General features: G+C 45.7%; 1 protein-coding gene across 1 annotated transcript in view; it reads right to left on the reverse strand.

Moving 5' to 3' along the window:
- The window catches only part of LOC144892085 (glutamate receptor ionotropic, NMDA 2B-like), a 248,235-nt gene that overhangs the window by 183,756 nt on the left and 49,224 nt on the right, over window positions 1–15,255 (reverse strand). Inside the window, exon 4 of the mRNA XM_078777254.1 lies at window positions 1,460–1,574. Coding sequence (XP_078633380.1) covers window positions 1,460–1,574 — 115 coding nt within the window. The remainder of the gene's footprint in view (window positions 1–1,459; window positions 1,575–15,255) is intronic.

Raw genomic sequence — 15,255 nt, forward strand, 5'->3', positions numbered from 1 at the left:
AATGATGCTTTGTTGAGTGCCATTCGACTTTGTTCTCTTTTGCCAAGTGTCGCTCTGTGAGTGATTTTTCATCGGTCTGTTTGTCTGTCAATCAATCAACAAGTCAGAATTTTAAACCGATCATCATGAAACTTTACCAAATTGTAGACGTAGTCACAACTGAGACGGCTATTGATTTTGAGGTCAAAGGTCATCTTGAGGTCAAATTTCTAAAATCGTCAGGTCAAATTTCTAAACGTCATTTTGCATCCGATGGACTTGAAAATAAATCAGCAATTGCATAGTCTCTCAGTGAATTGGGAAATCAACTATTTTTGAAGTCAAATGGTCAAAAGTCAACTCAAGGTCAAACTTCTAAAATCATCAGTTTTCACCAGAAAAATCATCATTTTTCATCCTATTAACTTTTAAATTAAACATCAATTGCATAGTGCATCACTGAATTGGGAAAGCAACTATTTTTAAGGTCAAAAGGTCGAAGGTCTACTCAAGGTCAAACTTCTAAAATCATCAATTTTCATCAGAAAAATCATCAATTTTAATCCAATTGACCCGAGCTTTGATTAAGATCATCAATTTTAATCCTAATGCAATGGACAATTTGATGTATCCATGACAACTTTTTTGGGGGAGTATTTTGGGAATAAATATATCATTAGATATATATAGTAAAGTATATTAAATAACTTTGTAGCTCACTGTATTCATATTATATTCATTCCAAAAGGTGTCGGTGGGATTGTTAAAATGAGATCACAGAACGCCTTTAATAAGACAATCAATTCGAAGAGGTTGGCGTGACGACTCAAACACATTGAAGGTCTCAATGTAGAGAAACCATCTCAAATTTCCCTTGAGTTGGCGAAGTGGATCCAAAACCCTTGCCATGTCAAAATATGGGCTTCTCAGTAGAAAACCAAGCGAGAACAAACGATGTTCAATTCAAAAAAATATTCTCATGCGCAGCTGTGGTTCCAGATTTTTTTATTTGGCCAAAAGGAAGTTTTACAGATGGATTTTTTGGATGGTCATATCCGATGTCAGGTTTGTTTTGGGTTTTCATCTAACCTCTGCCACAGTGTACATTTCAAGGCCTCGTCCGCCTTTTCCCTTTCTTTACCCAGCGTTGGATTGTATATGGAGATGGTTTGCTGTATTCAAGCGATCATGTGTTTACAAACACGCAGGACTGACAGGCATGGGTGGTTCAAGGTTCATCACACACACACATACACACACACACACACACACACACACACACACACACACACACACACACACACACACACAAGGTTTGTTATTAATAAAATCCATCTCTTGATCTCTGAAAGAGTGAGTAGACTCTGGAAAAGTTGTTAAACATCATTCTCACCAGATAATCAATCAAAATAAAATATGCCAATCGACATGCCAAAGAGATTAACAAATTTTACCTTTCACCTTTAACCCGGACTCGTACCTTTTCCCACGTGCCTTGCTTGTTGAGAACCTTCACCAAGACGCTTGGACTTGTCAGAAAGCCGTTCGGGGTGAACGAGAAATCAGAAGTACCAATGAAGAGGTGGGAAAAGTATCTGCAAAGAAGACATAGTAAGAAGCTTATGGGATTGGAAACCAATAGGATTTGCAGAAAGAACAGGATTTCCTAATAGGTGTCTGATTTCCTTCTACAGACATACATCATGTACCATCTTTGTATCCCACTGATGGGTCGGATCGGCATCCAAAATCGAATCAGCTTGTTCTTGTCACCTACCCACTCATCCACCTAGTTTTGGACTTTTACTCATCGACAACCTTTTGAGACATCGTGATATATATCATTGTTTGCCCCATCCCTCAATAGTGAAGATTCACTGGAAAATTATAGTATCCGGATCCATATCTTCACCAAAATGGAATTAATTCGTTATTTTTGCACACACAACCTGTCCACCAAGTTTTGTCCGAATCCGTCCACAACTTTTTGAGATATCGTGATACAGTATATAATCGATTTTTGCCCCATCGCTCAATGGTGAATAATTACTTTTAAAATTATAGTATGTGGATCCAGATCTTCACCAAAATCTAATCAATTCATCCTTGTCAAACACACAACCTGTCCACCAAGTTTCGTTTGAATCAGTCCGTAAATTTTTCGAATATCATCTTTTATATCAATTTTTGCCCTATCACTCAATGGTGAAAGATCATTTCTTTTAAACCAAAAAAATTATTGGATCTGGATCGAGATCTTCACCAAAATTTAATAAATTCATCCTTGTCAAACGTGCAACCTGTCCAAACTAGAACAATGCGACTGTGTCGCCAATATGCCTCCGCATAGTCCCACAACGGGTAGATGCCATCACTCTGCATATGTACGGGTAGGGGATCACGTTTGTGAAGTTTCGTGTTGATCGGATAAGGTTCGTTTTTCAATCCACGATGGCTGCCAAACCACGTGACCTATGACATCATCATTTTCAAGCTATATACAACAGTGCTGTTGGATGATATTTGTAAAATTTCGCATCGATAGGGTGAGTAGTTTCAGATATAATTATTTAATCTTTTTCTTCAATCCAATATGGCTGCCAAACCATGTGACCTATGATGTCATAAATTTAATATTTCAATACAAATGGGTCACAGAGCATGTGCATGCATTTTTCAGATTTTTAGGATAAGGAATTCGATTAAAACTTTTTTGGCTGGTATACCTCTTCACCTATGATGTCATCATTATAAAGCTTTTGTTCCCCATTGGGAGTACTTGACAATGTGCCAAGTTTGAAATTTTTCCATTCAGCGGTTTCCGAGAAATAATTTTTTCATTATTTGCTTTTAATCCAAGATGGCTGCCATACCACGTGTCCTATGACGTCACAATTATCACAAAAACATTCTGTATGGGTGTCACTCCTACCCTGAAAGTTTTGTCTCAATCGGACATATGGTTGCTGAGAAAAACGGGGTTTAGCCCGTACGGACACCCACCCACCGGGGTGGGTGGGTTAACCCCAATATTGTGATCTGATAATAACAGTAATAAAGTCTCACTTTTATGTAAATATGGAATTATGCTTTAATCTGACAGCAATGTTCAATTATGATAGGGATAAATCAGTCTCACTTACATCCTCTTCAAGGTATTTTCTTGAACGAATGCACGCGATTTCTATACTTTGTAATTGAAATAGAAAAGAAATACTGAAAAGTTGCATAAAATTTGTTGCACGTGATGAACAATGTCCTCCAGTGTCAACACACACACAGTTGGTGATCTCCCATTATTTAATTTTTATGCTTGCTACTGTATACATTCAGAAATCTTAATTCATGAAAATGCTACCTCATTTGCATATTCATATAATTTATGCAAATATGAAGCATCTTCGTCCCAAAATATTCATTGAATTCATGATTTCCAGCTCTTGAGAAGCATTATCTGTAATACTTTACACATTTTCATGTAATCTCATGCATGCAATGACCATAATTGTAGATTTCTCTGAAAAACGCATGGAATTAGCATATTAATTAGGTAATAATTGGAAAAATTTACATATTACGAACAAATAAATTACACCATCGTGTTCATTACATTATAATCTATGCGCGCATGTAAATTTACTTCATCGGACAATCGATGGCGGAGATTTGAGGGAAGGGCTAAGTAGCTCCTGCCCCTCCCCCCCCCCCCCCCACACACCCCACCCCCGTCCCCCCTTACCCAAGTCAGGGAGAGCTCAAAATCTCCAGGTCCAGTTTAGGTTAAGGGACATTTCAACCACTTGTCTTTGCTTCAAGCGGTTTCACCGCGAGTTGTCAATTTAAGCTACTTAGCTGTCTCAGTGCTGTGACCTGTGAGAATTTGAATCCTGATGATAGCTTTGAATATATAAACTGCGGTTTTGTTTTAGTGTCTGCAAATGAAAAGGGAGAGGAGTGAGAGGTATGCATCTTCGAGCGTGGCATCCTCCTATATGAAACAAGGTAATTATGTGTGTGTGTGTGTGTGTGTGTGTGTGTGTGTGTGTGTGTGTGTGTGTGTGTGTGTGTGTGCTGTTGGTTATCTTCATATGCGGGTTTCAGCAGGTGGAAAGGAGCCTTTCTCAGTCCCAAAGTATCCACCTCAGTTTATGCGTGTATATATATATTGTTACGTTTGTGGGGGGTATGCAATACCTTAGTCCAGGTAGAATTGAATAGGTAGTGTGCCCCGACTGTCGTGAAGAAGAAGAAACCCTCATGTGTCATAAGTTGGGATCTGGTAGACCGTATGTCATGGAAGAGCGTATCTTTGTTCCCATAACGAGGGGTGGGATATCTTAATTAGTTAGGGATTAATGGTAAATCCCCTGTATGTAATGGCCTCTATTTTTTTTCCTCTGTTCCTTATGAGTTATGACACATGCAACACACACACATAGCCAGGAAATCGCACATTAATTAAATACTAAAATTAAAAATACTAAAAAAAAATAACACGAAACAAAAACCTACTGGAAACCAGGCATCGAACAATACCGCTGGCATTGCCAGCCGTCACATCGCCACAACAATCAGGTAGACCCAGGAGGCCATGCCCCGAAGAGCAGTGATTGGTCCGGGAAAGATTGGCGCAAAGACTGCTAAGATGGGACTATGGGATTGGTGGAGAAGGACGGATGACGTCAGAGCCCCGAGTATAAAAGAATGCTCTGGCCGACATTTTCTCTCTTCCCTCTTGACTCTCTTCTTGCTTCTTGATTTCCTCTCTCTGGTTCTGGAACTGGTGGTGAACGGTCGTGTCCCAACATCGCTCTTCTTCTTTCATTCTCGAGGCCTGGCTTTTGACAACGAACGGTCGAGGCTCTGGACTTCCTCGCATCGTCTGGCTGTGGTGTTGGTGAACAAGATCGTGAGGATAAGTGCTGCTGGAAGAGCGAGCTGCGTGCCAACAAGCCAAAAGGCATACTGGGCAACAACGAGCGCGTCTTTGCGCGCAGGGAAGTAGAAGCCTCAGACGATCTTTGACGATTCCAGGCGGGGTTCAAGAGCAACTTAGAGCCAAGTGCCACAAATCACACACACACACACACACACACACACACACACACACACACACACATATATATATATATATATATATATATATATATATATACACACACACTACCGGTCAAAAGTTTTAGAACACCTCAATTTTTCCAGTTTTTATTGAAATTTACACAGTTTTATTGTCCAGTGAATAACATGAAATGGTACAAAGGTAAGCAGTAAACTGCTCGAGGTGAAAAAATAAGTTTAGGTGAGCAAAAACGGGAAAATAATGTAAATTGCACAGTTATATTGTAAAAAAAAAAAAAGGCCTTCTTCAGGGAACAAGTAATGGGTTAACAACTTACAGCTGTTCTACAGCAATGTAAGTAAATTAAGCCTTGAAAGTTGATGCAAACAATTCCTACAGGTGTCCCAGCCTCTGCTGATTACTTAATTACAAACCCCCTGTCTGTATAAAAGCAGTTTTGGAACAGACTGCTATTACACCCTCCAAAGCATTATTTGGACAATATTGCACTGCAGGAAGTAGTATATTGGAAACTGGAGGAAACTCTGACAGGAAGAGGTCTGGCAGACCCAAAGCCACAACAGAATCAGAATACAAGTTTCTGAGAGTCAACAGCTTGCGTGATAGGCGGCTCACAGAACAACAGCTTCAAGCACAGCTTAACACTGGTCGAAGTAAGCAAGTCTCAGTTTCAACTGTGAAGAGAAGACTTCGAGCTGCAGGTTTGACAGGTCGAGTGGCAGTAAGAAAGCCATTGCTAAGATGGCAAAATAAGAAAAAGAGGCTTTCCTGGGCCATGAAGCACCGCCAGTGGATTACTGAAGACTGGAAGAAGGTCTTATGGACCGATGAATCAAAATTTGAAATCTTTGGTTCATCACGCAGGGTTTTTGTACGCTGTCGAGTAGGCGAAAGGATGGTTCCTCAGTGTGTGACACCAACTGTCAAACGTGGAGGAGGAAGCGTGATGGTCTGGGGCTCTTTTGCTGGATCCAGAGTCGGCGACTTGCACAGAGTGACTGGCACCCTGAACTAAAAGGGCTACCACAGCCTTTTGCAGCGCCATGCAATACCCTCTGGTATACGCCTAGTTGGTCAGGGGTTCATCCTACAGCAAGATAATGACCCTAAACACACCTCCAGGCTATGTCAAAACTACTTTCAAGGAAAAGAACAAGATGGGAGGCTTCAAATCATGGAATGGCCAGCACAGTCTCCAGACTTCAACCCCATCGAGCTGGTTTGGGATGAACTGGACAGAAGGATGAAAACAAAGCAACCTACAAGTGCAACACATTTGTGGGAACTTCTGCAACAGTGTTGGGAAGAACTTCCCGAACAATATTTGATGTCCATTGTAGAAAGAATGCCACTAGTGTGTTCGGCGGTTTTATCTGCAAAAGGTGGCTACTTTGCTGAGTCAAACACTTAAATTAATTTTTGTTAAACAAAAATTCTATATTAAAATTCTATGATTTCTTTTTTATCTTCAAGTGTTTATTTGTTCTAAGCTTAATTTCAGAGTACATTGGGACATTAAACTGCGTAAATTTCAATAGAAACTGGAAAAATTGAGGTGTTCTAAAACTTTTGACCGGTAGTGTATATTCACAGTTATATTTCCCTTTGTCTGTATTTGGGTCTGTATGGGGCGCTTCTATTAGGCATTTAGTGTTATCGTGCATTCTTTGTGACCGTCATTTTCTTTAATAAAGCTGGTATTTTTGTACATTTTAATTATGTGTCAGGTTTGAGTTGATTATTGAAGGGTCGAAGAATTCAGGTGGAAGCCGTCCAGGTAAATTCGTCATCCCCCTTTCCCTCTCGTGTAAAGAATACCGTCATTTCGGATTGAACACCTGGGAGTAAAGCTCGTTTGGTCATCCATGTCACCCTGCGGTGTTCAATACAGGGCAGTCACACAACAATATATATATATATATATATATATATATATATATATATATATGTATATATATATATATATATATATGTATATATATATATATATATATATATATATATATATATATATATATATATATATATATATATATATATATATATATATGTATATATATATGTATGTATATATATGTATATATGTATATAATATATATATATATATATATATATATATATATATATATATATATATATATATATATATATATATATATATATATATATATATATATATATATACTGTATATATACATATATATACATATACATATATATACATATACATATATAATTATATATATATATATATATATATACATATATATATATATATATATATTGTTACAGATACGACCTTGATGGTATGGTGGGCCGAGCGGGATGGCCGCCGTATCCGTACAAGTTACCCCGATTGTGCCCGAATGTTGACTAATCGCGCTACGCTGGCTCAATAGGAAAGAGAAGACACCCGGCTGGATTATAATGACACAATACGACACCAGGGTTTCGATTCTCAAGTATATTCGTAGGGAAAAAGGTTAGATTACAGGGGCTAGAGGTATATTACAGGAAGACAGGCACTTAGACACACTCTTATATTATCCCCGGACAGACGACGGACACACGGGACAAAATTGCTGACTCACACGGGGGTTGATGAAAAGGGGAGGCAGGTCGCGATGGCTCAGGTGCACCTGGCTCAGGGACAGAATCACGTACGGTGGTGTCCAGAGATGCGTGAAGGTATCACAGCGCTTGTGGGTCGCGACTTTGGTCTCAAGCTGGGGAGGTCGCTCAGCGCTCGGGAGGGTGGCGTCTTTTCCTTCCAAGCTCGGGGCGCATCTGACGTCACGTCCGGCGCGGGGCCGCGTATATCCGGCGGGGAGTCACGCCCTCGCTCGTTAGCTCCGCCCCATATGGCATCGGCCCATGGCTTCTCATTGGGTGCGGGGGTTACCGGCTCCGCCCTTGACGAGGGGCCGACAGGGAGCCCCCTTCTGGGTAACCCCGTCGAGCACATGTTCAATGGCGGCCAACCGAGCCGGAGTGAGGACGCAAAGCCGCTGTTGTTGTGGTTGTTGTTGGAGCTTGAGATGATGGGAAGAGATGCGGGGAGGTATGGGAAGGTCCTAAACTCCTACTGGTGCCATATCATCACATTCTGGTGCAACGAAGAGTCATAATTAATGGAAACAAGTCCTTAACTGACATAGATTAAGAATAACTAGCAAGATGTCCTATAATTGTCTACGTGTGGTGCGGGGGACCTGGGCACGACATTTAATGGGGGGATGAAGGGGAAGATCGGCTCTAATGGGTGTTGTTTACAGACAATGGGACTAGGGAATGGGGTAAGGGAGAGTTGGGGAGTATCGGAGAAAATAGGGGAATATTTACAAGCGGATATGGAGGCCAAATTCCATATTCGCAACATTGCACCCTTCTCTACCCTCGGGGCGTCCCGACCCGATAAATTTTTACCTACTTTAGTGTGGCACGCAATGTAGTTCCCTCTACTATTAACTCTACCCTGAGTGCGACAGTTTTACAGATATTCACAAATGAGTAAATATGTCCCCCTGCGACGTTGCACCCTTCTCCTCACAGAAACACACCCACAGGATAACCGAATCCGGAAAGAATTCTCAAACTAAACATACAGCCGGTAGGGAGCATTATTTACAAGACTACGCTGCTATTTACACTACGATCCAGGACCTGTTTTTGGAGGAACACATGCAGATGTTATGCATAGAGAGAGCGCGCTTGCCAACATCGATACACCAACCCACGAGTGCTCTGTGGCCGACGGCCTTTAATAACGTGCAGAGCACCCTTTCCCGAGCATCAACAGCACCACCCCACCACCAATCGGTGCAGTCACCATTGTTCATTGGAATAAAAATAAATTCGACAACCCCTAACCCTGCAGGTGTCTCTTGCTCTTCTTGTGGTGCACTTGGTGTTTAACTAAAAGTGGTTCACCTGTATGGCATAGGTGCCACGTTGACCCATAGGTCCATCCCCGGGTGGTGCTTGGCCGCAAACGAACTGCGGTCCATTGTGGGTGGCCACAAACATTGCGGTCCATATGGTGTACCGATCCAGGCAGCGAACAGCGAAAGTGCAGGCCCACAACTGCGTCGCCAGCACCTCTCTCTCCTCTCTCTCTACCCCAAAGCCAGATCCTCGGAGGTGGGAGACAAAAACAAGACAAGTGAGCAAGGTGGTAAGGGCGCAAAAGTGCACGCAATGCAAGGTGATGCACACTGGGGGCACATGGGAACCAGGTGAGACAGGTACGTTCCTACCGTACGCCCCCCCCACCAGGTAACCTACATGGCCCCTCCCTTACCCCTTACTGTATCAACAAAACACAACACTACCCATAAACATCTACTTTACAAATCCACAAACATCCCTACTGTCTTCCCCGTTCCTCCCATATACCAAATTCGTCTTCTCTCCCTCCTAACCAATCAAATTTGCCATTTTCAACTCTCATCAAAATTTGCCATCTCCAACTCAACATCAAAATTTGCCATCACCAATTCATCATCAGTCCCTCCTAGGGAGGGAGAGATGGAATCACCCCAATGTCTCATCCACGTCGTGATGCGTCTCACAAATCCAACAGCAATTCTCATTTCCTGCACAAACAAAGAAAACACAGGTGTGGAGTCATCATCATCACCACAGGCAAGTGGCTGCGTATGGTGCGACAGGTTCATCAATCCTAACTATCTCCTAAATGACTTTAACAACTTTACACTACCCGGGGGCTTTCTCCGGCCAAACCATTGGCCCTCTTACACTATGGGTTCTAAAAACCAATTCCCATTGGCCAAACTGTGGTGCTCTTCAATTTGGGGTCTCACTCCCCCGATTCATCTCCCGGTGCCCTCGCACAATTTCTGGGCTGCGGCGTGTACCTCTCCCAGTGGGTCTACCCACCTGCACACCTCCACCACTGCAGTTGCCTCCGAGCTTACCTGCTCCTCACCCTAACCTAACTACCTGGGGAAGGCCCTCTGGCTCTCTCCCCACTCCGTGCCCTCTCTGGCACTGGGCTGCCCGATCCACACCCGGGATCCTCAGGCACCCACTCACAACTACCGGCTCCCAGAGCCCACCTGCGGCCTCACCTGGCCGACATCCTCACAGTGGTGGAGTGCCCAACCAACTACACACACTAACAGGCTACACGCCCAGCCATTTCCACAACACTAATGCACCCATTCACAACACCATTCTGCAACCGCACCACAAATGCCAATATCCAACCACAATTTACCTGTACCCTCTACCTAACACTTACACTACCCGCCCCGGGTACTCGTGAAAGGGGTCCACTCTTCCCCCATCCACACCTTCGCACCATGCACACCACTCCGTACCACTCACTCCAACTCTCTCCACACACCTGTACCTGCACACCTGTGCTCTCACACCTGGTGCCACCGGCACCCTTCTCTCCCCAAGCGCATTCGCGCTGATCCACAACACTCACTACTCATACACTACTCCACACACCTGTCCAGTTGCACACCTGTGCAATCACACCTGTTCAATCCTCACACACACGGCATCATCTCAGCTAACTACTCCCTTCTGAAACTTGCGCTTCCCAGTCGTCCCTTTAAACTATTGCGCTCCCACGTCATTATCATCCATACTAATCTACCTGCGTCCCCACTACAGGTATCAGTCACCAACTAAACTTAACGTTACCTAATGTCCTCTTTGCTAGATCCCTATCAATATAACCTAACCCACCCGGGCTAGTTTTCACTGCCATACACCCCATAATCTAGTGCTCCTTTGCCCCCCCATGGGAAGGATGGTGGATTTGCCATCCCACCACATCGGGGGTCTCTCACTACCAATTTTGCACATCAAATTTCAATAAATCAAAAATTTGCCAATCACTACCCATCATCTGCCAATCATCAAATTTTGTTTTTCTCTAATTTTGGGGCCAAAACACTAACCTCATCACCCAGTCTACTCACTACTACCTCTCGGTGCGCCAATCCCTGTCCAAAGCCCGGCTTCGTAAAGCCAAGCAATGGATGCTGGTTGTTTTGTGCCAGCGGCTGAATGCGTCCGGCATTCGGGGCAGGGACGGGGGCTTACCCGTGCCGAGATCCCACGCACCATCTCGGCACGGAGCCATCCAATGTCCCGCTCTCGACCTGCCGGCACGTCTCACCAAAAAGTGGTCGCCATGACGACCCTTTCTATCGGGCTGCCAGCTCCGCCTAGTGGAGCCTGGACGCGGCCGTTCAAAGCGAGGCCCGGCACGCACCGAGGGCCTGCTTCGGCTAAAAGTCGCTCTAACCTCTAACCCGTGTAACGTCGATGCTTCACCTGGACGCTTACACCCCGCAGCCCGTTCCTTGCTCACACATCCAGCCGTGCCCATGCTCCTCGTACCTTTCCTTACACACCCAGGTACCCTCATTCCACTCACAGCCTTGGTCACGCACCTGACCACCGAACACTTTGGCACACATTCGTTGGTCGCACACCTCACCAATACACCGCTTCGCACCCCCTCCTCGGTCACCTCCTCTGTGACAATCACAGGTGTGCCCTCATTCGCACACCCAACCACGTGCCTCACCACCAATTCCAGCGTGCATTCCCACTCACGCTCTACCATTCCAGGTGTGCATCCTTCCATCCCAGGTGTACATCCTCGCTCACCTGTCACAACTAACTCACGCTCCATGTCACTCTCACTACTTTCACCTCCACTCGGGACAACGCACTCACCCTTACTCTTGACAGCACACTCTTTCCCCATGCACCTGTCCGTCACACACCTTTCTCGCGCACACTCTCCCGTTACACCCTCTGTAACACTCACCACAGGTGGACACTCTTCCTTACTTCTGACAGCGCACTCTTTCCTCATGCACCTGTCCGTCACACACCTTTCTCGCGCACACTCTCCCGTCACACCCTCTGTAACACTCACCACCCCGCGCTTCCACGTGCTCCCTCGCACACGCGCTACGACCGACTCACTCTCGCCAGCACACTCACTCCTTGGCACGCACTTTTTCCTCACACACCCCAGAGTCGGACTTTCTCGCACACCTCCTCTTTCGCACACCAGACCTGTCGCACACTTCACCAACGGCCTCTCACGAACACCCGGGTCCATCTCGACCCCCAAGCTTCTTAAATCCCCTGGCGCATCATACGCACGACCATATTGGTCACCACTTACACCAGGTCCTCTTCCTCTTCGCTTCTCCTCCATCACCTGCGAATCCCTCATCCGGTTAACGAGCACATCACGATCCAAACACAGACTTTGGACCAATTCTTTTATCTCCTCTTTTATCTCTTTCTTATCCCCTCTCCGTCGCTTCTTAATTTCGCTCATCCCTTCTTCCACTTCTTCTAATTTGTGCTTCACCTCTTTTATTCCCCGGTACGTCTCCTCAAGCTCGTCCTCCAAGGCTACCTTGACCGTTTCCATGTGCGTCCTCACCTGCCGGTCCTTCGTCTCCATTACCTCTATCACCTCGTCCAACCTCGTTGTCAGTCCCTCACGTACCATCTGACATTCCCTCTTTGTCGCTATCAAGTCGTTTTTAATTTCTTTTTGTGTCGCCTTTAAACCTCCTAATACCGCAGTGTTCCTTTGAACCTGCTCCACTAACTCCGTCTGTCCCACCGTCAGCTGCTCCACCTCCTGCGTCAGGACCTCTATGCCCCCTTGTAACTTTACAGTCCCCTTTCTCACCTCTTTCTCCATGCGCTCCTTACAGTGCCTCACCTCCTCGCGCACTCCTCCGACCTCCTCACTCACTCCTCTTCTGATCTCCTCTCCCATCACTTGCATCTCCTGCCCAGATGCCACCCTCATCTGCTCCATTTCCTCCCTGTGAGCATCCAGTTTGGTTTCTACCCCCATTCTGACCCCCTCTATCTGCTGCTCCATTTGTTTAACTTCCCTTTCCGCTTGGTCCCTCATGTCCCTCAATTTGCCTTCCATACTGTTTTCTAACCCCTCTAACCCTTTTTGCATCCCTTCCATTTGATTCTCTTGAGCGGCCATTCTGTTTTCTACCCCCGTTAATCCCTCCTGTATTTCCCCTAATCTATCGTCTAATTTCCCAAATTTCATGTCTAATCCCTTAAAATTATTGTCTAATCCCTTAAAATTATTGTCTAATCCCTCACTGGTACCCCTCGCTTCGTCCCTCATTACCCCCATTTGCTCACTCTGAGCCCTCGCTTCGTCCCTCATTACCCCCATTTGGTTTCCCATTACCCCCAATTGGTTACTCTGCAGTTTGAGGGACGCCTGCATTTGCGCCATAAATTGCTCCATGAGGACCTGCATCTGGGCCATCCCTCCCACTTGTGCAGCGGGTGCGGCCCACGTAGCTATGTGCGAGGCGCCATTTCGCGCGTCTGCTACCCCCGCTGTTTCGCTCTCCTCACGTGTCTCAATTTGGTCCTGGACCGACCCTGCTTCACTCTCCCCTACCGGACCCCAGCCGTCTTGATCCGCCATAGCGCGACTTTCAAAATTCGAGTTTCGTAAAACAAATTCGAAATTTCGCCGTTATACTTTCGTCGAGCGCAGTACCCGCGCTCCGGATCGATTTTGTCGAGCGCCGTACGCGCTCCGGATCGATTTTCCCTCCCAAAATTTGGGCCTAACTAATTTAGTCCCGGGTCCGAATCCCACTCCTGACACCAATTGTTACAGATACGACCTTGATGGTATGGTGGGCCGAGCGGGATGGCCGCCGTATCCGTACAAGTTACCCCGATTGTGCCCGAATGTTGACTAATCGCGCTACGCTGGCTCAATAGGAAAGAGAAGACACCCGGCTGGATTATAATGACACAATACGACACCAGGGTTTCGATTCTCAAGTATATTCGTAGGGAAAAAGGTTAGATTACAGGGGCTAGAGGTATATTACAGGAAGACAGGCACTTAGACACACTCTTATATTATCCCCGGACAGACGACGGACACACGGGACAAAATTGCTGACTCACACGGGGGTTGATGAAAAGGGGAGGCAGGTCGCGATGGCTCAGGTGCACCTGGCTCAGGGACAGAATCACGTACGGTGGTGTCCAGAGATGCGTGAAGGTATCACAGCGCTTGTGGGTCGCGACTTTGGTCTCAAGCTGGGGAGGTCGCTCAGTGCTCGGGAGGGTGGCGTCTTTTCCTTCCAAGCTCGGGGCGCATCTGACGTCACGTCCGGCGCGGGGCCGCGTATATCCGGCGGGGAGTCACGCCCTCGCTCGTTAGCTCCGCCCCATATGGCATCGGCCCATGGCTTCTCATTGGGTGCGGGGGTTACCGGCTCCGCCCTTGACGAGGGGCCGACAGGGAGCCCCCTTCTGGGTAACCCCGTCGAGCACATGTTCAATGGCGGCCAACCGAGCCGGAGTGAGGACGCAAAGCCGCTGTTGTTGTGGTTGTTGTTGGAGCTTGAGATGATGGGAAGAGATGCGGGGAGGTATGGGAAGGTCCTAAACTCCTACTGGTGCCATATCATCACATTCTGGTGCAACGAAGAGTCATAATTAATGGAAACAAGTCCTTAACTGACATAGATTAAGAATAACTAGCAAGATGTCCTATAATTGTCTACGTGTGGTGCGGGGGACCTGGGCACGACATTTAATGGGGGGATGAAGGGGAAGATCGGCTCTAATGGGTGTTGTTTACAGACAATGGGACTAGGGAATGGGGTAAGGGAGAGTTGGGGAGTATCGGAGAAAATAGGGGAATATTTACAAGCGGATATGGAGGCCAAATTCCATATTCGCAACAATATATACAGCCATTTGAGGTACGGTGTGGAGGGTATATTGGCAATTCCTTTTCTGCATTTATTGCTCGGCTTGGAGTGTGGGGTATAGAAAGAAGGAGGATGCGTGACAAAGTTGCCCAGGTTGCCTTGAAAGGCTCACTTTGGATATAGAGGAAGTTTATGGTGACACGTCGAACGGTGTAGGTTGAGGTTGTGGGTGGTGGTTCATGTCAGTCTAAAGGGGTAATGACTGAGCGCGGAAGAGAAATCGAGATGTGTGAATGGTGTGTGTGTGTGTGTGTGTGTGTGTGTGTGTGTGTGTGTGTGTGTGTGTGTGTGTTGCAGGAGTGGGCATGTGTGTTGCAGAAGTGAGTGTGATTTTGCATGAATGTGTTTTTGTTTGAGTGGTGAATGTTGTAAGGGTGGTGGTCGGTTGTTTGTTTTTTTGGT

The sequence above is a fragment of the Myxine glutinosa genome, chromosome 5, assembly GCF_964187855.1.
Source record: "Myxine glutinosa chromosome 5, kmMyxGlut1.1, whole genome shotgun sequence".
Lineage (NCBI taxonomy): Eukaryota > Metazoa > Chordata > Myxini > Myxiniformes > Myxinidae > Myxine > Myxine glutinosa.